Source organism: Mustela lutreola, chromosome 1 (genome assembly GCF_030435805.1).
Source record: "Mustela lutreola isolate mMusLut2 chromosome 1, mMusLut2.pri, whole genome shotgun sequence".
In the NCBI taxonomy this organism is placed as follows: Eukaryota; Metazoa; Chordata; class Mammalia; order Carnivora; family Mustelidae; genus Mustela; species Mustela lutreola.
This window is the reverse complement of record NC_081290.1, coordinates 275,939,877-275,964,420: the sequence shown is the minus strand read 5'-3', so window position 1 is coordinate 275,964,420 and position 24,544 is coordinate 275,939,877. Positions and strand designations below refer to the sequence as shown.

Genomic DNA, 24,544 nt, shown 5'->3' with positions numbered 1-24,544 from the left:
TGAAAAAGAAGGACATACTCATTTTTGCTCAATTAAATTGTGATTTCATGTCTAAGTCTCAGTTTCTAGCTTTACTGCCATTTCCTCTATGAATCTTTCTCAGAAGGTAGCTGTGATAATTAAATAAGAAAATATATGAAAACTGTCTGGCACAGCCCCTAAATATTTGCTGTATAATCAAAGTAAAACAGACACCAGACTGTCTATTGACATACTGGACAAATGGCTTTTGACTAAAATAATATTTTGGATCTTTGATTTTTTTGTTTGTTTGTTTCATTTTGTTTAGATAGCTTTGCCTGCCTCCCTTGACTTTAAACAATCCAATTTGTTATTTTGACGATGAGGTCCCTCTTAAGTCACTGATTTTGTATGTGTTTCTTTGATTTTCATTTAATAAGTAGTAATTTTCATCCGGACTGACTTTCATGCCATTTTTCTTTAACTGTAAAGTTGGTTGTACAGAATAAATTAATCTTTGAATCTAAGAATTAACTCTGGTAACAGGGCGAAAATCACCACTCTCTCAGATTTAATACAATTCGCAGCTTGTAATAATTAAACTTAAATTTTAAAGAATTTCTTTAAATAAATTTCCTTTTGTAATTTACATAACTATATGAAGCTCTAAATACAGCTACCTGAGAAAATAGGGAATGAACACTTTAATTAATTTATTTTTTAAGGATTTATTTGAGAGTGAGAAAGCATGAGCCAGAGGGGCAAAGGGGGAGGGAGAGCATCTCAGGCAGACTCCCCTCTGAGCAGGGAGCCATACAAAGGTCTTGATCTCATCATCCTGAGATCATGATCTGAGCCAAAATTCAATTGGAACTTAACTGAATGAGCCACCCAGACACCCCAGACCCAGGAATTATTTTAAGAGAACTATTTGATGAGATACCTGGGTGGTTCATTCAGTTAAGTAGCTGCCTTTGGTTCAGGTCATGAGCTCAGGGTCCTGGGATCAAGCCCTGCATCAGGTCCCCTGCTAAGCAGGGAACCTGCTTCTCCCTCTCCTTCTGCTGCTCCCCCAGCTTGTGCTTTCTCTCTTTCCATTAAATAGATAAATAAAATCTTGAAAGAAAGAAGAAAGAAAGAAAGAAAGAAAGAAAGAAAGAAAGAAAGAAAGAAAGAAAGAAAAAGAGAGAGCTATCTGATGTGGTAATGGTTTAATTCTATTTCACTTATCTCAATAATTTGAATGGATTTGAAGCTGATGATTTTCTTCACATTCCATTCATAGCATGTATTAAGAGTTGCTGTTTTTGAAAACTGGAGAGGCATTTGTAATTCCTTTGTTAGAACACATAAATATAACACCTACCTGGTTTTGAGATGACGCTTAGACCTTTCTCTCAGTTTCCGGACTTGTGCTTTTATTTGGTTGAGGGTCTTTGGAGGATGGAATCCCCAGTGATTCTGTGACACTATGTTTCATTAAAAGAGCAAAGAGAGACATGGGGAAGGTAAAGTCCCAGCACTATCTTTCCAAATTGTAGCAATTCATGGATGTAGCCATTTCTCAGTTTTAGAGAAAACTGTCACATAAATTCCTGTCTCAACTATATAAGCCTCTGCAGAACAACCCCTAAATTATTAAAAATGAACTCCATCAGTGTTTATCATAATTTACATAATATAGTTATATATATAATATGTATTATATATATCTTTATTTTAGTTATATATACATCTTTATATATAATATATATATCTTTATATATAATATATATTTTTTATTTATATATATAAATTATATATATATATATATCTTTATTTTAGTTTTAAAGAGGGCTAAATTCCATTTGTTGATGACCATATGCTTCTATATACATGTATTATTATTGGTTAGTAATTATGGAAAATAGACATATATTTCAATTTGAGATAGCCCAAAAGAAGGGGAAGCAATCAGTAATCACTAGATAGAGTTCAAATGTGTGTGTGTTCATACATTTTTAATATAAGAGATCATTGAACAAATTAAGACACTAAAATAAATATCAAGTTTAACATTTTTATCACTGTGGTGGTTGAACATAAATGTAATTTTTAGAAATTCTAAGTAAGCTGCTCCTTGGAGGATAGAACGAAAAACATAAAAGGTGGTAAATCAGAATAAAATGGTAGACATTTACATTCAGTAAAAAAGGGGCAAATAAGCATAAATAAGTCACTGATACAGATCAAATGCAACCAAACCAACAAACACAACTGTACAAGAGCAAGGTGGCGAGAATTTGCAATGATATTAAAATGAAGCAATAGCTAAAACAGACTAACACACGGGGAACATTATAATTAATTTAACTAACAAGAATATTGTTTTTTCTCTGGCAAAGAAATATTAAGTAAGATACTCATTGGGGTTGCTTTTATTTATTAAGTGCCTAGTATGTTCCAGGCACTTCACAACTCCTAATTACCTCTAATCATGTAATTTTATTTAATTGAATATCCTGATCCATATGATTCACATTATACATGCCTCAGAATAATTGAGTGTGGACTTTGGGAAATGGTAAGACAATATCTTAATACAATGATTGTCTCATGTAAAAATTAGTGCTGCTTTTACTGTTTATTCCATACAGCATTTTAATATCGACAAACTAGGAGTGAACACGATAATGATGAAATTTGAAACCATATTGCATGAAAAATAGTGGAAAAGATAGACAATATCCAGTATGAGAAAAATTAGACTCAGGATAATATTCTTCCCCACCCCCTCAAGATTTTATTTATTTATTTACTTATTTATTTATTTATTTGACACAGAGAGAGAGAGAACACAAGCAGAGGGAGTAGCAGAGGGAGAGGGAGAAGCAGGCTCTCCACTGAGCAGGGAGCCTGAAGCAGGGTTTGATCCTAGGACCCAGAGATCAGGACCTGAGCTGAAGGCTGATGCTTAACCGACTGAGCCACTCAGCACCCCTCTGGACGGTGGTCTGATTCAGCAAACAGGGAACATCTAAGCAGTCTAAGAATGAAGAGTGAGAATATATGAATGTTAAGACTTCATAAGACATATCTAAGACTAATTGATACTAACTCTAAAGAAAGAGATGGGTCTTACTTAAATTGAAAAAAAAAAAAGAAGTCATATTTAATTGGTAAAATTTAACAAACTGGTTTTATAGGGGAAGGGTGACAAACATTGGACCATTTGTAGAGGGCATTCTATGGCAAATTAGGGTTTTGATAGGATGACAATATGCTTCTTAGATATCCATAATGCTGAGGGTCACAATTTGTTCACAAGCCATAACTGACCAAGGAGTAACTGAAAAGGGCCATCAGAGCTGCGGCTGATGCAATTACTATTGCATTCAGAGCACAAGATCAAATCTCAAATCTTGGGAATGTTGACTTGTGGGTCTCTTAATAAATAAAAAAATAACAAACATGACCATGATGCAAATGTACTCATGACTTGTCCACATAGTGCCAGCAACTTATTTCTCTGATGAGTTAGGTCAATTTTTAAACTACAAACTCCAAGTCGAACCATGTGAAATTAAAAAAAAATAATAATAACACAGTTAATAGAGATTCTCTGTGAGCTGAGAGGAAAGTCATGCTAGATAAACATCTGCTGAGTCCTGATTTCTCCAAGTGTTGATGTTGAGCAGTAACTGATTTTAGGGATGGGATAGAAGGATTGGAGCTAAAAGTGCCCATTCTCAATTTGGTATCCTGATATCTTATGTGGAATTTGAAGAAATAGCATCAGGTATTTCATGCATGAAGTACTCATTTATTTCTAATTGAGTAAGCATATTAACCACTTAAGGATATTTGGAATCTGCTTAACTGAGTTGTATTTACTAATATGTGTGTGTATATACATATATAAGTATATATGTATATATATATAAACATATATATATATAAATTATATATATACACACATATATGTATATATATGAGTCAGGTATATATATAGGATATATTACCCATTATATAAAATATATTACTCATTTTCCAATATTCATGCTACAAATCTTCCACACACCCTTCATCTGCCTCACAATTTAAGAAAGGGATTTTTTTTTAAATCTTATTCGAGTGTTCAGGTAATGTTCATATTATAATATCATTACTGTATATACTGTAATACAGTAACTCTTTGTTAGGATGAGTTGAAGGTCAATATTAAACATAAACAAATATCATACTTTTGTTCCATATACTGACACCCCTCCCACTCATGTCCACTTAGTAAACTATTTTATCTACATCCTGGCCAGTCCCTTATTTTATGAAGTGAGTATTGTAACAGGATGAGTTCAATTTGTTTTTATGAGTTTTAATTACCTGGCTTGTATGTTATACTTTGTGTTTGATACTTTAGGACATAAGATATTGACTTTTGTTGAAAAAATTGTGAAGAATGTTATAAAATTAGTTTCACTTATCATTATTATTTCACCTTTTTATTTTTTCTGAAAATCAAAACTTTAATACAAATTCATTTACAGGAATGCCTCTTATACATAAATGTCACATATATGTAGCCTTATGGGACTCATTTTCAAATAATATATTAAATAATTTCAGGGGTGCCTGGGTGGCTCAGTTGGCTAAGGGTCTGCCTTAGGCTCAGCTCATGGCCCCTGGGTCCTGGGATGGAGCCCCGCATTGAGCCTTCATTGAGCAATCTGTCCAGCTGGGCGTCTGCTTCTCCCTCTCTTTCTGCCCTTCCCCCCTGCTTGTGCTCTCACTCTCTCTCTCTCTCAAATAAATAAATAAAATCTTTTAAAAAGTAAAAAATAAATACATGATTTTGGATAATTATAAAGGACCACACAAATGTTATATGATGTTCTTGTTGGTGTGATTATTTCATTCTGAAAAGTAAACTTTCACATGAAGTTTTTCACTTGCATTTCTAACATAATGAGGATGCCGATATGGTATCTTTTTTCACATTTCAATTTGCTACCTTCACAGATATTGGAGCCATTCACTTATGAGTTTGTCTGTCACTGAGAAGAAGAAAATAAAAGTTTAATCTATGAGTCATGTAAAACCATGCATTAATATTTAAAGACAATTCAGCTGTCTCACTGTGCTGCTTGGCGTTGTTGCTTCTTAATATTCAATATTTAAAAGAATCTCAAAAACTCAAACATAATTTTATTTGTAAATGGAGATATTCTCTAGAACATTGGTTTGTTTCCATATAAAGGAGACTTTATAGCAATTTAGGAGGAAGAGATACTATGGAAAAATCAATATTTATGGGCCCGATTTCATCACTATCCATCTATATGTACAATTTGAATCAAAGGGAAAACAACGGGTTCAGATATTTTCCCTACCTGGAATACACAGCACAGATTTCCTCATGAATAGAATACTATTTCCTTTTTAAAGGAAATTTCCTTTTTAAAGTCTAAGGGAGATTCTGGGAGATGTTTAATGGAAAAAGGGAAATGGATCTGGTTATTTATGATTCCTAAAGTATCTTGGAGGCCTCCTTTCTAAACACGAAGTCAAATTCTTCACTGAGTGTTTTCTTTGAGTATTAGTAACCCTACCACGTGGAGTGGTAGGAAAAGTGTGGTGTTCAGTCTTGTTCAGTTTTATATGTAGTGATGGAAATCAAAGTCAGGATCAGGGAAATGGTCCAGACTAAGCACTGGGAATGATATCACACAGGTGAAAGAGAACCCAAGTTCTCTTTCAGACTATTTTTGAGTATTTGCATTTATTTTGAAAAAAGTCAAGCTATAAATAATCCAGGCTAATTTCAGAACATGCATATGCTAGCTTTGTGGATAATTCACATACCAATCCTCTTTGCTTTACAAGTATTTGCTTATTTCTGTGCTTAATAGAGATACTGAGTTAAGAGATACTTTATTATTTACTAATCTTGTGTTTGTATCTCTATTTGTGTGTCTGTTTATATGCCTGCATATCTATTTGTATGTATTTATTCCTACCCATGTACCCATGTACAGGAACAAAAATATCTTCAACTGTCCAGAGATAAGTAGCCTAGATCTTACTATGGTTTTTAGGTTAGTTTACACAATAACCAGTCATATCTCCTGTAGTTATTCTTCTAGACGTTTTCCTTCTGCTGTGTAATAGGAGGCTCCCATTAAGTAAACTCTCAGATTCCTTTGGACTCAAAACTTTAATAAATTCATATAAATATTCTTATCCAGAGAACTTCTTAAATGCTATTATGGAACACATATGGCATGAAATTAACAAGGAAAATATTTCATTTCTATAGCTCTTTTCACAGCCTCTTTCACTTCCTTGTTCCTCAAGCTGTAAATCACCGGGTTTAACATAGGAATCACCAGGGTATAAAACACAGATACCACCTTTTCTTGTTCTAGGGAATACTGGGAACTTGGCTGGATGTAACTAAAGCTTATGGAGCCATAGAATATAGTCACCGCCGTGAAATGTGACGCACAGGTGGAGAAGGCTTTCCGTCTGCCTGCTGCTGAGCGGATCCTCAGGATAGCAGCAACAATGAAGACATAGGAGATCATCACAATCAAGAAAGTGATCATAGCAATAACTCCAGAGAAGATTAAAAGCAACAATTCATTCATGGATGTGTCAGAACATGACAACTTTAATAGTGGGGGAAGGTCACAGAAGAAGTGACTGATGATATTTGGCCCACAGAAAGACAATTTCACCAAACCAACTGTGTGTGTCAATGAGTTGATTAAGCCTCCTACACATGACCCAATGACCAGGGCAATGCAGACGAATTTAGTCATAGCCACTGTGTAAAGTAACGGGTTCACGATGGCCATGTAGCGGTCGTAAGCCATGGCCGCCAGCAGGAAGCCCTCGGTGGTAAGGAGTGACACAAATAAAAAATATTGCACGATGCACGCTGAGAAAGAGATCGTCTCCCGTTCAACAAAAAAGTTCAGTAGCATTTTGGGTGCAAAGACTGACGAATAGCAGGCGTCAACGAATGACAGACAGCTAAGGAAATGATACATGGGTGTCTGGAGTTTGGGGGTTATTTGGATTAGAAAGAGCATTCCTAGATTCCCCACCAAAGAAATGATATAGATCAGCAGGAACAAAACAAAGAGGACCACTTTCAGTTCAGCACGATCTGTCAGTCCCAAAAGGATAAATTCCGTAACCAATGTAAAATTAACATCAGTCATGTGTGTGTTTTTCTTGGTACCTGTTAATGATAAGAAAAATGAAATTGAGAACGATCATGCCACACAATCAAGACTACTTGGAATTCCTAACTCGCCTTGCAACTTGTTGACTTTTCTTTTCCAGTTGTTTTATCTATAAAACTAGAAAAATTTAACTAGTAACTCTCTAGTCTCTTCAAGTACTGTTTATAAGGCTATTCCAAAAGGAAATACCATGAATGAAAAAAATAAAACATTATGGTGTTAAGCTTCAAGATGCATTTAAATGTTTCTCTTTTTATGTAAAGGAAAAAAAAAAGTGAAATTCATTCTAAAATATATGTGATGCAAAATCTGGTTTTTAAAGCATAATAACCAAGGTTGGAAATTTAATCTGTGTTCTCACAGGAGTTCTTTTCAACTTCTCACTTTGGATTTAATGGTAGCTAATGTTAAATACATCAAAATATAAGAATTAACTGTACTGGAGCGCCTGGGTGGCTCAGTGGGTTAAGGCTCTGCCTTCGGCTAGGGTCATGGTCCCAGGGTCCTGGGATTGAGCCCTGCATCAGGCTCTCTGCTCAGTGGGGAGCCTGCTTCCCTCTCTCTCTGCCTTCCTCTCTGTTTGCTTGTGATCTCTGTCTGTCGAATAAATAAAAATCTTTAAAAAATGAAATTCCAGATATGCCTTCATGTTTACTTCACATACCACAATATTTTTGAAAGTTGAATGTGATGAAAGACAAAGCCTTAGCATCCAAAAGGTCATCCTTAGAAAATAGCCAGAAGTATTGGTTTCTGAGAAAAATGCCACAGAGAATGAGAGGAGAGGGTAGTCTGAGCTAGAATGTGAACAACAACTTATATAATTGGCTTTTGAGGGGCGCCTAGGAGGCTGTCAGTTACGCAGCTGCCTTCCGCTAAGGTCATGATCCCAGGGTCCTGGGATCGAGTCGAGTCCCCCGTGGGGTTCCCTGCTCAGTGGAGAGCCTGCTTCTCCCTCTCTCCCACAGCTCCCCCTGCTTGTTCTATATCTCTGTCGAATGAAAAAATAAAATCTTAAAAAAGAAATGATTGGCTTTTGAAATCCAATAGAAATATCTTACTCAGGAGACTCAGAAAACAGAGTTTTTAACCTTTTTCTAATAAAGAGCAATGTAAACCTATAAAATAAAGCAAACCTATAAAACATATAGATACTTTTTTATAATTTTTTTGGATGTCGCAACACATTTCTTAAAATATACTATGTCTTTTCCACTGAATACACAATGGTTGATTATTACATTTTGTCTGAAAAAATATAACTACCTTTTTACATTTTATGGAAAATAAAAAATATTTTAAACAGTTCACAAGGCTATGGTTTTACCTCTTGAGAATAAAGGGAGAGATTTTTGATGGTTTCATTATTCTTTTACTTGGGAGACACTATTTCCTTAGTACAGTTGGTAAAACTCAGCAAAACATTACAAAATTATTGAAAATAGCAAGAAAATGAGGTAACTGTTAGACATAGAATATCTACACTGATAGGTAAGTAATCCCTATGGGAATATCTAATTATGACATGATGTAATTCATCCTTCAGGGAAGAACATTCCACACTGATTAAAACATTGATTTTTCATTGTTTCAGTAGATGTTACCTAAAATTTTTGATGTTAATGTAGAAAAAGAAATTGATGTGTAGGATAAGGGGTAAGAATAAATGACCAAGTTATAAATTCCCCATACTCTGTATTTTTATGTCTTCTTCATCTTGGGTTTTTTTTTTTTTTCATTTTTAACTGATTTGTAAACATATTTATATGAGAAAGTGAAATAAGTGAGTTTTACTTACCAGTAAGAGAAAAAAAAAAAAACATTAGTTTATTTAGGAACCTTATAACTGCTCATTCCAATGGATATTTTTCTATATTCCTCCCAAAACAATTAATCACTCATACACAAAAGTTGTATTTGTTTAACACTTACAGTAATACAAAAATTGGATAAATGATGGTAGTTTCAGGCAGGAGGACTGAAACTCAAACTTCTTTAATATATGATAACCACAGGCAGGGCCTCCATCGTATGAAAGCAAGAGCAAGACGGTCAAAAATTTTATTTATATATTTACTTTAGTACAAATGGGAATAGAGTCCCCAGAGTTAATTTTCTAATCAAAAGGATATAATAAATACATGATTAAAAGTTCCTCTGTGTTTCTTGAGGGACGTAGGAAACTCTCAGGACCTTAATGGCTCCCTGAAAGCATTTAATTTCCTGAATGTTAGAATGAATAGAAGGAAATGAAGAGCCAAGTAAGTATAGGGGAAAAATCAAAACAAAACAGAACATATAAATTCTGAACAACAGTGCAAAGAATAGGTAGTAATGCCTGTTCGATACTTTAGCAGGAGAAGCTTCTCAGAAAATCCAGTAGTTGGGCCTGCTTGTCAGAAAACGCATGTGCACACATCCACGTACACACACACACACACACACACACACACACACGTGAAACTAAAACGCAAACACCAGTGGGCTTGAAGGTAGGAGAAGAGCAGCTGGTTAACAAAAATCTACGCCTTTGTTTTCTTGGATTATGAAGAGGAAATCAAAGAAAATGAAAACTAGTACTTTTTAAAAATTTTTAACCTTTTACATTTTTTATTTTTTAAATGATTTTATTTATTTGACAGAGAGACATGGCAAGGGAGAGCACAGGAGCCGGGAGAGTGGGAGAGGGAGAAGCAGGCCTCCCACTGAGCAGGACCCTGGGATCATGATCTGAGAGGAAGGCGGACACTTAAGGACTGAGCCACCCAGGCGCCCCTTAGAGGATTATCTTAAATGGAGTGGGGAGGACATTGAAAAGGTGGGGCTAGAAGCCGGGGATGTGTTCTATGTTAAAACGGACAGAAATGGGCTTTCTGCATTAACACAGTTCTGCCTAGCAGCCTGTCCCATACAGCCGAGTGTAACTGTAGCTCTACCAGCGCTTCTGGCATACGGATCTCATCCCCTTCAAAACGACTTATGTGAATTTCCTCTCTCTTCTCTAAAAACTTTAACCTCCTTTGTTTCTCCAAAGCACACTTTTGATTTTGTTAAATCTCTCCCTCGGATTGCAATCCCTAAATCCCCAAATAAACACACATACTTGATTCTTTACTTTGAAACCTGCTGTTTTGTCTTTCCTTTGTTGACACAGGCACTCAGTATAGGGGAAAAAACAAAACAAAATAAAACACTATATTTAGAAAGTCCCTATCATGCTCTCTATCTTCTGCAGATCTATTAATCCCCTGAGATTATATGCAATACTATTTTCTTGTTTTTTTTTCCTTCCTTCCCTTTTCTTTTCTTTTTTTTTTTTTTGTAATCTCTACACCGGACATGGAGCTCAAACTCAGGACCCCAAGATCAAGAGTCAAATATTCTACCGCTGAGTCAGCCAGGAGTCCTATACAATGCTGTCTTTAAAACATTTATTTCTGGGAAATGGCCTCATACCAATCATCAGATACTTAAATGGAGACCCAGATAAGATCTAATGGCTTTATTAACAATAGAAACGGATATGTTAAATTTTAAAAATTGATATTTAGCACATAAATAGAGGTACAATTGAATTTGACATACAGAAAAAATTCCCAGCATTATTTGAAATGAATTTAGTATATATTTATTGATTTTCTGTCATGAAAGAAGACTTCTTGTGAAAATATAATTCAGAATTATATTAATGAATACAAATTATGCATTAAATAAATTATATTTATTAAATAAATTATTAAATAATTTTATTTAAATTGTAAATATTAAATAAATTATAAATTAATTAATTATAAATTATAAATAAAGAAAATTTATTTAAGTTATTAAATAAATAATTTACTAAATAAGTTATTCAACAAAAATATTGAAGTGTTATATTTTAGAAAATAACTTTTTTCAAATAAAAGAGGAATAATTATGATCCAATAAGCAGTGTTCAGTTTAAATGTATAATTTTATGGGTTTTGACAAATATATGCTCCAGACCAATTATTACTATAATCAAAACAGAATGTTTCCATAACCCCCAGAATATCTTGTTCTCTTTCTAAGAAACCCCAATCTCTGACCTTCAACCTCAAAAAACTGCTGATCAGTTGTTTATCTATGTTTGTGAGATTTGTTTTTGCAGTTTCACAAAATTGGGGTAATACAGTTTTTTTGGTCTGAATATTTTTTCAATCAGAATGATATTTTTATTTTTATATATTTTTAAGATTTTATTTATTTATTCATGAGAGAGAGAGAGAGACAGACAAAGACAGAGGCAGAATGCAGGTCTCAATCTCAGGACCCTGGGATTGTGACCTGAGCCAAAGGCAAATGCTTAACCCACTGAGCCACCCAGAATAATGTTTTTAGAAACATTTACATTGTTACATAAATCATTAGTTCTTTCTTTTTTATTGCTTGATAATGTACGAATTAGTATACTTTGTTTATCTACTCACCTCTTAATGGACACTTGGATTATTTGCAATATTTGGCTACTTTGAATAAAGCTGTTGTAGTGGCATTTGGGTGGCTAAGTCAGTTAAGCATCCTCTTCTTGGTTTTGGCTCTGGTCATGGTTTCAGGGTCTTGAGATGGAGGCCTGCATTGGACTCCTGCTGGATAGTCTCTCCCTCTTATTCTTCTACCCTCCATGCTCTCTCTGTCTCAAATAAATAAAGAAAAAAAAATTTTTTTAAAGCAGTTGTAAATACTAGAGTTGAAGTTTTGAATGGGCATGATTACTCATGTCTCCCGGATAAATACCTAAGAATGGAGTGTTCCAATTCATTAATAGGGAATTGCTATTAATTTAGATCTCCTATTCCTCTCAGCAATTTTTTATACTTTTCATGATTTTACTCTTGTCTTGATTTTTTTTGTTGCTGTTGAATTTATGCCTCTATTATGTCCTATTGTTAATGGAAATATTTTATTAGTTTTTAGATCATTTGCTATTAATAGACAGAAACAGTTCACTTTTGTATATTGATTTTGTCTTTTTTTTTTAAGATTTTATTTATTTATTTATTTGACAGGGAGAGATCACAAGCAGGCAGAGAGGCAGGCAGAGAGAGAGAGGAGGAAGGTGGCTTCCTGCTGAGCAGAGAGCTGGATGTGGGGCTCGATCCCAGGATCATGACCTGAGCAAAGGCAGAGGCTTTAACCCACTGAGCCACCCAGGAGCCCCGGTTTTGTCTTTTAGATGCATTATAATTTCACCTGAAAATAATGAGAATTGTGCTGCTTCTTTTCTATCTGGATGACTTTAGCATTTTGTTTTGTATTATTCATTTTATTTTGTATTATTTTCTTCTGTATTGTTCATTCATTTTATATGTTCCATTATTGGTATTGTTCATTTATTCCTTATGTATTTTTGTCTCACTTTTGAACTGTTCTATCTTTCACATTTAAGCTCATCTTTTTTTTTTTAAGTATATACTCTTTTTTAATTAACATATAATGTATTTTTTGTCTTAGGGGTACAGGTCTGTGATTCTTGAAACTTATTTTTATGTATTTTAGTGTATTATATGTTATGTGATAGGAAGCTCCAGTAAAATGTTGACTGGAATTTTTTTTTTTTTTTTTTACCAAACACACGCAGTTTTGTCCAGGTTTTGTTTTCAGGTTTTGATTTATTTTGTTTTGCTTTGCTTTTCACTTCTTTCTTTTCTCCCCCTCTTCAGGAACTGCACTATGTATCTCTTGATACACTGAATGGTGGCATACAAATCCCTGGCTGTTTATTTTCCTTCATTCTTTTCATATTTGTTCTTCATTATTTTCATATTTGTTTTTCATATTTCCTTCATTCTTTTCATATTTGTTCCATTGGTTTAGCTCCAAGATCCCTGATTCTTTCTTCTATCACCTCATATTTGTCATTGGATCTTTCTAGTGGAATTTTTCATTACAGTTACCGTATGTTTAACTACAGAATTCTCATTTGTTATTTTTATTAATCCTTTTTAAAAATTGAGATGCTTTATTTGATGAATACCTACTATAACACTTTCCTTTAATTTTTTATATATTTTCTTTAGTTATCTGAACATATTATTTATAATAGTACTTTGAACTCTTTTTCTGCTCAATCAAATATCTGGGTCATTCAGTTTCTACTAACTTCTTTTTTTTCGAGTCCAGTGTATTACATTTTTCTGCTTCTTTGTAGGTCTTGTAAATTTCTGTTAAGAGCTATACTTTACATATAACACAGCATTGACTCTCTGCATTTCGTATGTGCAGGTTTGTTAAGGACCGACAATTATTTTTTAAAGTTGTCGTGAGTAACATCTCCATCATTGCTTTATGAGTGTTGTAGCTGCTTCCTCTCTTCAGCACTTGATATTGTATATATTTTTAAAAAATCTTGTTTTTTTAAGTCATCTCTACACCTAGCACGGGGCTCAAACTCACAACCCTGAGATCAAGAGTCACTTGCTCTACCGACTGAATGACACGTGCCCCTGATATCATATACAGCTTGTATCACCATATCTTATTGTGGTTAATTTTCTTTCCCCAGATTACTAATAAAGCTGAGCAACTTTCCTTTATTTTTCTGGAAGTTGGGAGATTTTTGGTATTTATTGTGTCATGTGCATTACAAGTACTTTGCCCCCTTGTCCCCAATTTTTTTCTATTATGTTTAGTTTTATTTGTTTGTAAGATTTCATTATATTTTTTTATTATACTTTATAAATATGTAGGGAAACTATTTTCACTGACTCTGGTTTACTTTTTCATCCTATAAATATATTTTAAGTAGCGATATAATTCAGTGTTCCTTAATTTCTCCTTAATCGTCAGAACATTTTATGTCCTATTTAAGAAATATTTTATCTATTAAGTTTTTAAGATGTCTCAATTTGTATTTTTTATTGTTCTAACTTTTGCATTTGCTGTGTTATGGATTGCCTTCTGTTTTAAATTATGCAATTTGAAATAGTAAATACAATGCACTCTGTTCCTTATTTCATTTCTCTTATTAAAGCCTTAGAAGGTTTAGTCCCATTAATTTACACTGCTTTTGGATTATTGTTTCTATGCATTTATGTTGTATTCATTTTAAACCTCCTAATAAAATATTATTGTACAGTCAAAATTCAATTACATTTTATAATTACCCTCAAATCTCCAATTTACCATTCCCTTTGCTTTCCATATTTTCATTGAAATTCCATTTTCTGTCTTTTCCTCTGAGCACTTGTTCAAGAATTATACATACATGCATGCACATACACACACATTGTAAAACACCTTGAAATTAAGTATACAATTTATTTCAAATTTCTGTATATGTACATGAGCATAAACACCACACTGATCATAATGATACAGATATTTCCAACACTACAGAATGCTCCCTCATAGCTATATTACCATAACTTAAATTTATCTGTTGTTAAACATTACACAAACGGAATCCTACACATGGACTTTTCTATCTTTTTTTATTTTAAACATATGGACTTTTTGTTTCTGCTTTCCTTTACAGAGCATAACATTATGACATTCATTTACCCTAGTGTACATCAGTGGTTTTTTTAAAAAGTGCTGTTTAGTCTTCCATTTTGTGAATATATCAAAATATATTAATTTATTCTCTTAAATGGTCAGGTTTTTGTTTCTAGTTTGTAAGTATAAATATTATGAATAAAACTTCTGAAAAAATTATTGTTCATGTATGTTTGTGAATACACACTCATATCTAGGGAATCTTGAAACATGAGTTAGCTATATATTCAATTTACCATCAGACAGTTCTCCAAAATATCTGAACCATTTTCATACACCTCTTGGAAATGTGTGAACAATGAGTTTAAACATTTTTACACATGCTTACTGGTTATTTTGAATGACTTTTATATAAACATTTTTCTGCTTTTTTTCCATATTCAGTTGTCCTATTTGTCTTTTATTGACTGGCAGATCTTTTTAATATATTTTGGATGAATCTTTTGCCAGTATACACTCTATGAATATTCTTTCTTATTCTGTGGCTTGCCTTTTTAGTCTTGTAATGATGTATTTCCAGGGACAGAAATCTTTATTTAAAACCAACAAAACCTCACTGAGTATTGTATATAAGTGTTGAATCACTCAGTTCTATACCTGAAACTAATATTACACTGTATGTTAAGCAACTGGAGTGTAAATTAAAATTGGAGAAAGAAAGAATAAATGAAAGAGATATATTTTCCCATTGTTCTTTTTATTTTACTATTTGTATATCCTTTTTTATTTTTAAAGACTTTTAAAAATTTGTCAGAGGGAGAGAGCATAAGCATGGGAGCAGCAGGCAGAGAGAGTAACAAACTCCCTTCCCTGCTGAGGGACTCAATCCCAGGACCCTGGGATCATGACCTGAGCCGAAGGCACATGCTTAGCCAACTCAGCCACCCAGGTGCCCTGTATATCCTTACTGAAAAATGTTTGCCAATTTTGATGTTATGAAAACACAGACTTATGTTTACTGCTAGAGGCTCTTTTTTTTCATCTTTTACACATTTACTTCTATGATCCATCTTAAATCAATCTTCATGTATGATATGAATTAAAATTAAGATTCATAGCTCTTATGTGACCCTGCTATGTTTTCCCACTCTTTCTTACTCTTCTTAAAAATAATTCTCATTCTTTGCATGTGATTAAAGGTACATAGAAGTGAAGATGGCATTACTTTCCACCTGGGAGGGCTTCATTCTTTCTAAAAAGGCATAACAGATGAAAAGCTAAGTTAATTCAAATATTATTTGTGCTGGTTCTGCATGGGGTTGAAGTTGGACCTCATTTTTCTTCTGCCTTCTCCCTGTTTGGGTGTAGCTTTCCCAAGATAATTGGTTAAGAGCTGCACTTTTCTCTCTCTCTAGCTTTAAACACTATAGAAAATTAAGCTTTAATTCTTTGGTGGTGTGAACTTAGCTCCCTGTCCTATATAGGCATATCTTGGAGATATTGTGGGTTTGGTTCCAGAACACTGCAATAAAGTGAGTCAACTGAGATTTTTGGTTTCCCAGTACACATAAAAGTTATGTTTATATTATGCTGTGGTCTAGCAAGTGTGCAATAGCATTGCATCTAAAAAAGCCAGTGCGCACACCTTAATTTAAAAACAACACAAGAAAAATTAAAAAAAATTAAAACAAAAGCTTGATAAAAAATAAAAACACTTTATTACTACAAAATGCTAACCATTCTGAGCCTTCAGTGAATTGTCATCCTTGATCCCAGATTACTATAATGAAAATGACAATATTGAAAAAGTTTGAAATATTGCAAGAATTACCAAAGTGTGACCCAGAGATACAAAGTGAACAAATGTTGTCAGAGAACTGACATTGATAAACTTATTTCATGCAGGGATGCTATGAACTTTCCATTTGTAAGAAAAACACAGTAGCTAGTATGTTAAATAAAGTGAAGCATAATAAAGGGAGGCATGCTTATACATCAACTGCAGCCAATATTTAGAGGAGGCTGCCAGCCTTGTGTCTGACGCAGCCCTCTACCTCTGGTGAGACCTTATCAACCAAGCACCTAGAGACTGAGAAAAAATACCACTGTCTTTCCAATTCCATTTGAATCTGCAAACATCTGAATCTTCAGTGCCACACAAAGAAAACTCTAGCCCTTTTCGCCTGTTTTACAGCAAGATCAGAATCTGGCAAACGTTCTGGGGAGGAAACCTTTATTACATTTTTTGGTAGCTCTTCCTTCCAGCAAGATTTTGTGTTTTCTAAGCACAGCAAGAGTGTGGGGGATTTCCATGGACCCCTGTGACCCAAACCAGTGTTTTACACCCTCCACCTTCCATCCCATCCAGTTTCTTGGGGTGGGGCAGGGGAGGAGAGGGAAACAGCTGTGTGTTTTAAGCTCCAATATAATCCAGCTCAACTCCTCCGGCCAAATAACTGCTGAGAAGACCACTGTTTTCTCTTCCCCCAAAACAGCTACAGGGCACAGGAGCCCCTGCTTTTGATAGACAGCAATTTTAATATTTGTTTTGCTTAGGAGAACACCAAACGTTATCTCTGCTTCTCAGAAGTTGTTTATTTATTTATTTATTTATTTATCTATTATTAAGGGAGAGGGGAGCATAGAGAGAGGGAGAGAGAAAATCTTAAGCAGGCTTCATGCTCAGCACAGAGCCCAGCGCAGGACTCCATCTCTAGACCCTGAGATTATGACCCAAGCCGAAAGCAAGAGTCAGATGCTGAACCAACAGAGCCACCCAGGTGCCTCTAGAAGTTCTCATTTATATCTATCTATCTATCTATCTATCATCATCTATCATTATCTATCATCTATCATCTTTCTATCCTCATCTATCATATATCTAATTTATCTATCTAGTTTATTACATGCGCATCCTTCTGTTTATTTGTTTACTTGGTCTTCAAGCCTGATCAGACCCAGAATATGGCTAATTCCCTGAGAAGAAATGTCCCTGTGTGCTGAAACCTGGAAAATTTCTGTCTGGACCTCTCCTGAGTCTGCTGAACCCTTTCCAGAGCCCTCCATGCAAGTCCTCACCTGCATTCTTAAGTGTACCCTGATTCAGGGAGACTAAGTCAGCCAGCATCTCCAAGTTCACGTCTCTCTGAAATATAAAGCCCTCCAACTCTCTTTTCTTCAAAACCCATTCAATTCATTAATCAGATGTCTTAAATTTTCTTGCTTTTTTTCATTATTTTTGCATAGATGTTCTTTTGATACAGAAGTAAAAGTGCATATTTTCCTAACTTTTTAAAAAAAAATTTGAAGCATTTTAAACTTATAGAACAGAATCAAGAATAAGAGATTTGCAAGAATATTTAAATGATGTCTCCTGTGTTCCTTCCCTATAGATACTAACTGCAATTGCTTATTTATTTCACCAGTCTCTTAATCTCTATCTTACTATACGTATATATGTATGTGTGTGTGCATATACTCATTTATATACACATATCTTTCTTTATAATAGTAATGACATACTATTATTTTATATTATCCAGTACACAGTCATACTTTCCAAAAGTTTGAGATGTAACATCGGGTAAAGCCTTCATCTTCACACAATATTTTGAAAACTCATTTACCGTATCCCTCCATTATTTGTTTCTCTAACAACTTTTGCCCCTTATCTTACATGTCTTAATGTTTGGCTCTCACAGAGTAACTGGTACAAGTAAAGGTACTAAACAGAAGTGTGTTGAAGGAATAAATCATAACTAATGACAGTTATTCTTTTCTATAGCTATTCTAGGATACCACTAAGATATATAATTCAAATACAAAAATGGAGATATATGTCTTTACTTGGATGATAGCATTTTTAGAACAACAACAACAACAAAGATCTGATGCCAGAAATTCATGCCAAAAGGCTATTTCACTTTTCCTCTGAGATAAGAATGCATTTAATAAATCCCTATTGTTGGGGTGTTCTTTTCATTTGAATCAATGTCAGAGTCTTTTAATCTGTGGTGAGTTCTTTCATAGTATAGCATCAGAATTCGTTAGGGGAAAAAAAGATGTACTAGCTCTTGAAAGAATGAAATTGTTAAGTCACAAAACAACGAATGATAAAATACAGTGATTTTCAGTCTTCCTGTCAATCTCAACACATCTTCAATTTCATGAGTCTACCTTGATTACAGTTTTTGGGCATTTGTGTCTGTGACACAATTTTAAGAAAAGCCTGTCTATTTAATGTTAGGTTAACAAATCCATTGAAAAGATTGGGTCAGGTGGGAGTTCTCTTCCACCATATTGACCTTTTGGCTGCATCTTTCACATCCTTATTTCGTAAGCTATAAATCAGTGGGTTTAGCATGGGGATCACCAGCGTATAAAACACAGCAGAGACCTTCTCCTGTTCCAGGGAATACTGAGAGCTTGGCTGGATGTAACTGAAGGTCACAGACCCATAGAACAATGTCACAGCAGTCAGATGAGAGGCACAAGTGGAGAAGGCTTTGCGCCTCCCCTCAGCGGAGCGGATTCTCTGGATGGCAATGATGATGCATGTATAAGAGACCATAATGATAGTGAAAGTGAACATTGCAATGACCCCAGAGAATATTAAAAGCAGCATTTCATTGTTATGGGCATCAGAACAAGAGAGTTTCAGAAGAGGGGGAATGTCACAGAAATAATGGTTCACAACGTTAGGACCACAGAAGTCTAATTTGAGCAAACCGATTGTGTGTGTGAGTGAGTTAATGAGCCCACCCAGGTAAGATGCAAGGACCATCTGAACACAAACCCTTTGGGTCATTATGACTGTATACAACAAGGGATTAGCTATTGCCACATAGCGGTCATAAGCCATCATAGACAGGAGGATGCCCTCTGTGGTTACGTATACTGCAAAAAAGAAACTCTGTAGAACACAACCAGCAAATGTGCTGGACTTATGGTTTGATAGGAAATTGACCAACATCTTTGGAGCAAAGACAGTAGAATAGCAGATATCACAAAAAGAGAGGTTGCTAAGGAAGAAGTACATTGGAGTATGAAGTTGGGTATTTAACCAGATCAAGATAATCATCCCCCAATTACCTGCCAGAGTGGTGAAATAAATAAGGGTAAAAAGCAAAAAGAGAGGGATCTGCAAATTAGGGTTTTCAGTTAAACCTACCAGAAGGAATTCCTTCACCCCTGTATGGTTCCAACCTGCCATGCATTCAGGTTTATATGGCTTTTCAGTTGCAGAACAAGGTGATATCACTCAGATGAAAAAGATATACGTACAGTTTCCTCCATGATCCAATATCCGTAATAGTATTGGGGTGTTTATGATTACCCTGCAGTTGGTTGAAGAGAAGAAATTAACTTCAGCAGTGGGGTATACATGTACTAGGTAATCTACTTACAGTGACTCAAATTCTTGGAACTAGAAATGATTTCATGCCCAGCTTCTTAGTTTCCACATCATAAATATTGAGAGAGGGAAACTCTTTTAGATCAAGAAAATATTAATTGGTAAAATTGACAGTCAAACCCAAATATGCCTTATACCAAACTCTATTTCATGCTAGGGCATAGACAAGTTCTCTGCTTATATCGTGTATACACTGGGGCTTTTTGTGATAGAAATTATTCCTCCATCTTCTGGCCAAACTGTGGCTACTTTTCAACACCCGGTTAACTCACGATGCTGACTTTCATAACATGCAGCCCAACCCCTTTCTTTTCCAAATCTCAAACTTCGGAACTTTTTTATGACTCACCTTCTCTCAGATTCTGCACTTGGAATATCAATGACTGTGTTCTCCGTAAGAGCTGAACTGAGAGGAAGAAGTAAAACAATCTTTTCTTCATTTAATATTGTTAGGGCCCATCAAAAAATTGATTTGAAAGCACTTCTCTTTTGCATCTTTGGATAACTTCACCTTGCATCTTTGCTTTTTTATCAGCATTAATTCTAATCCCCCCAAAAACCCAATGTCAAGGGGCAGGGTGTGAGAGCAAGATACTGAAACTGTACCAATCAGATAGGTCTTGTTATTATAAAATATTATACACAAATAAATATATAACTGATTAAGCATTATATGGAATATTTTTACATATTTAAATTCATAATTCTATAACCTCATAAGTATATATATGTACTTATAATTTGAAATGACATATACTGAATAGTTCATGGTTAAAATTTGCTTATAAGACAAAGGAAGCAAAAAAATCAGATAACACCCCCCAAAATAAAACTTAAACAATAATCACAAATAAAAATGTAAAAATCCACTATCAACAACAGCCTTATAGCTCAGGTAGTCTAATTTAAAAACAATACACATTGATTTGAAGTCTGTTGTATCCCAGCACACTGGGGTTGTAGTGGGAAGTATCAGCTTGTTGTAGCAAAAACAGTCTTAAGCTCTGAGAATCAAATGTCTGTGTGCATGCCCTGGTTGTACTAGAGACAGGATACAGTGACACATTCAAGAAAAATAGAAACTAATTTTTAAAATACTACCATTGGACTTATAAAATAAAATTATATCTAAAACATTTCCCAAATACTATTATATAGATATGAAAGGAATGGCATTCCTTGTATAGTTAAAATACATTGTAATTCTCAGATATTCTATTTTAAAAAGAATTTTCCATAAATGTTTAACTAGTCTTACATTACTACATACAAAAATATTAAATACTATAAATACACAAGCATACATGAAAATATTGAATGTAGGTATTATGTAAATATTGCTCTTTTTCCCATAAAATGGGAACCTTTGAAAACTTTGAAAAATAAATAACCCACAAGTAAGGACATTGTTTTCTGGCTATTTGGAAACAATACTGAAATCGTACAGCTGATGAGAGATTCTTTTAGTATAGGGAGATAAGAAATATTAAAAGTTTTAAATAAACCTACATCACCACTTCTCAAACATATTCACAACAAAACGAAGTCCAGAATAAGCAGAATATCTAGTGAGAAGACTAGGTTTTCGTGATTCTTTAAATACTAATTCCTGAGGGTAGAGATGTTTTAATATTTGGTTGCTTTTCTTTTGGGGACATGAACTGTAGCTTATGTGTGGATGTAAATCTTAGATGTCCACAGGCTGAATGATTAGCATCTTTTCTGGTCTCTGGAGACTGGAGATAATCATTCCCCTGAAGGTCTTCTAGATGCCTTTGCCTTCACTTTGATAAAACTTCACTCTTTCTTTTTTTTTTTTTTAAAGATTTTATTTATTTCTTTGACAGACAGAGATAACAAGTAGACAGAGAGGCAGGCAGAGAGTGAGAGAGAGGAGGAAGCAGGCTCCCCACGGAGCAGAGAGCCCAATGCGGGGCTAGATCCCAGGACCCTGGGATCATGACCTGAGCCGAAGCCAGAGGCTTTAACCCACTGAGCCACCCAGGCGCCCCCACTCTTTCTTTTATAAATAAATCACTCATACACCTTGGGGTATAGACACAAAACAGAGAATAAATACAATGTAGGAACTAAAGAAATATATGTTACCCAGACAAATCTTCAAATGTTCTAATGATGAAACAGCCAAGATTATATATTTTTTCCCATAAAATGGGGACATTCACACACGTTCTATCATCCTCGTTGGTTCCTTATGAAGTTGATATATATTAATGGAGGATATCATACTCTCCAAACTTTAACAATAATTTGCATTACATATTTATGAGATTTTACACACATACACACATACAGAGCTAATTGAACTTTATACTCTCTTTTCGGTTTATTTGTATAAAACAGTATGCTTTTCTTTTCTCTAATAATTCGATAGACATCACAGAACTGTGGATTATGTCTTATAATTCTTTTGTAGTTTCCATTCTACTGAAGAGTAGACACATAAGACACTGTGAAGATTTTACATATATATCACATAGCTTTATTAGCTTTTTGCATAATTTATATTTAGCTCTTTTAATTATATAAATAATATATTTATTACTGTATGTTTGGGAGAAGGTGGTCATTGGTTTTGTGAAGGTGTGTAGTTAATTTTAACATGAAAGCAGAATAAGTCACAATATATACAGATAGATTAAAGCATGAAGTCATGTCAATCCAAATATTGTACAAAAACCAAATAATTATCACAAGTTATATGCAGTTGTGAAGATTCCAATAAATCAACATTAGAGTGTCTTTAGATACAAAATAGAATATATTGCCATGTAATGAGAGAAAAGAATTTTGGAATCCAACAAAACAGTAAGTGAGGAATGGAATTAGCTACATAATGAATTAGAGTTGCAAATTAGAAGCAGGAGGGAAAAAAGCAATATGGTTAAATGTAGCCAAATCAATGGCACGTACTCTAAAACCAACTGTTTCATAACTTGTGAAGTCATTGCTACAATAACTCGAACAAGGGATCAGTGTCAATGGCAAGAAGAAAATCCTATATTTGCTGGCCAAAAATATCTTGGCTGGTATACAACTTAAGTTTTCTGAAATGGAATCTCTGACTTTCTTGAGATGGGTTAGTTCCTTCAAAATTGGGGAAGTATTTTGGATACAAGGAAGGTTAGATTTATTATAAAAATGATAAACTTAAATTCACAAAACCCACAGTTTAAGAAAACTTGTTATATTATATTATCAGACTGATCATGTTTGCTAAACCAACTTCAAATACATAATCAGAAACTGACCTAGAACTGTTTTGTTGAAAATTAAAGGGAATGTTAGTATTATTTTAGAAAGTATAAAGTAATAAGACAGTTTGGAATTCACCATATTAATATAGCCATGTATTAAAATATAAAGCATTCATATTCTTGTGTTGATTTAATTTGTTGACCAATATGCTTGAGAAAATAAAGAGAAATCTATAAATTCAATTGAAAACAAAATCAGTTTAATTAAGTAAGATTATATACTATGGCAATTTTAAAGAACCCTTAGAGAAGCGATTGTTATAATTTGCTAGCTTTATAATTAGACTATCCTGTTTTGCACTCTGAATCAAAATGCAAGAAGAAAAGTTGATTTTTTATGTCTATTACAGCAAAACATTGCTTGTTGAATAAAATAATAGAAAATTGGTAGTGAAAAGACATTTCTGCGTGGAAAAGTGTTTCTTGAAGTTAACAAATAATTCACATTTCAAGAAATAGATGGGGAATAATTTTCTCAATATTCCAAAACAAAATAACTCTTCACCTTAATTTCTAGCTTTTAGATAAATGATATTTGAAGTTTGACATACTGATTTATCACTCTATTAATTGCTGATTACACACTGAAAACTTCATTATATTCAGCTTCTCACACATCATTTATGGAATTCTGGTGACATTGGATTAAAAAATGTATCTTTCTATATGCATCTATGAAATCCAGTATTAAGTAAGACAGAAAGACAGGACAAAAGGAAGGAAGGAATGAAAAAAGGAAGGAGGGAAAGAATGGGAAAAGGAAGGAAGGGCCAGGGGAAGGGACAGAGAGAGTGAGAGGAGAGGGTGAGAGAGAATATCCATATGATTCTAAATATAAATTGTAGAATAATAGATACTCTAGGACAGATATTAGGTTTAAAAAAAAAAAACACAGTTTTTTTTTTACTTAAGAGAGAGACAGAGAGCGAGCAGCAGGAGCAGAGGGAAGGAGCAGAGAGGGTGCACCGGTGTGGGACTCCTCCAGGATCCAGGGTCATGACCCGAACTGAAGACAGATGCTTAACCAACTGAGCCACCCTGGCGCCCTAGAACACACATTAGAATTTCCATCATTAGTTTAAAAGCTTTTGTAATTTCACTTTCAAGTACCTTCACTTTCAAGTGAAAGTGATTTCACTTTCAAGTTCAAGCATATGAAGAATGATTTTTTTATTCAGGTAAGGATTGGAAATTGAAAAATTTAA

General features: G+C 34.1%; 2 protein-coding genes across 2 annotated transcripts; both read right to left on the bottom strand.

The window, feature by feature from the left end:
- Positions 1 to 6,227: 6,227 nt before the first annotated feature.
- On the bottom strand, positions 6,228 to 8,709 carry LOC131822622 (olfactory receptor 1052-like). The gene is made up of 2 exons (XM_059158908.1): positions 8,673 to 8,709; positions 6,228 to 7,198 (listed from the first exon to the last, which is right to left on the bottom strand). Exon 2 carries the CDS (start codon positions 7,164 to 7,166, stop codon positions 6,228 to 6,230), a length of 939 nt encoding a protein of 312 aa, XP_059014891.1. The 5' UTR covers positions 7,167 to 7,198; positions 8,673 to 8,709.
- Positions 8,710 to 18,921: 10,212 nt separating this feature from the next.
- LOC131822620 (olfactory receptor 1052-like) lies at positions 18,922 to 19,860 on the bottom strand. The gene has a single exon (XM_059158907.1). It carries the CDS (start codon positions 19,858 to 19,860, stop codon positions 18,922 to 18,924), a length of 939 nt encoding a protein of 312 aa, XP_059014890.1.
- Positions 19,861 to 24,544: the final 4,684 nt, after the last annotated feature.

Excerpts from the sequence above, each read along its gene's own strand:
- LOC131822620 (XM_059158907.1), bottom strand. The coding sequence starts at position 19,860 with ATGGCAGGTTGGAACCATACAGGGGTGAAGGAATTCCTTCTGGTAGGT.
- LOC131822622 (XM_059158908.1), bottom strand. The coding sequence starts at position 7,166 with ATGACTGATGTTAATTTTACATTGGTTACGGAATTTATCCTTTTGGGA.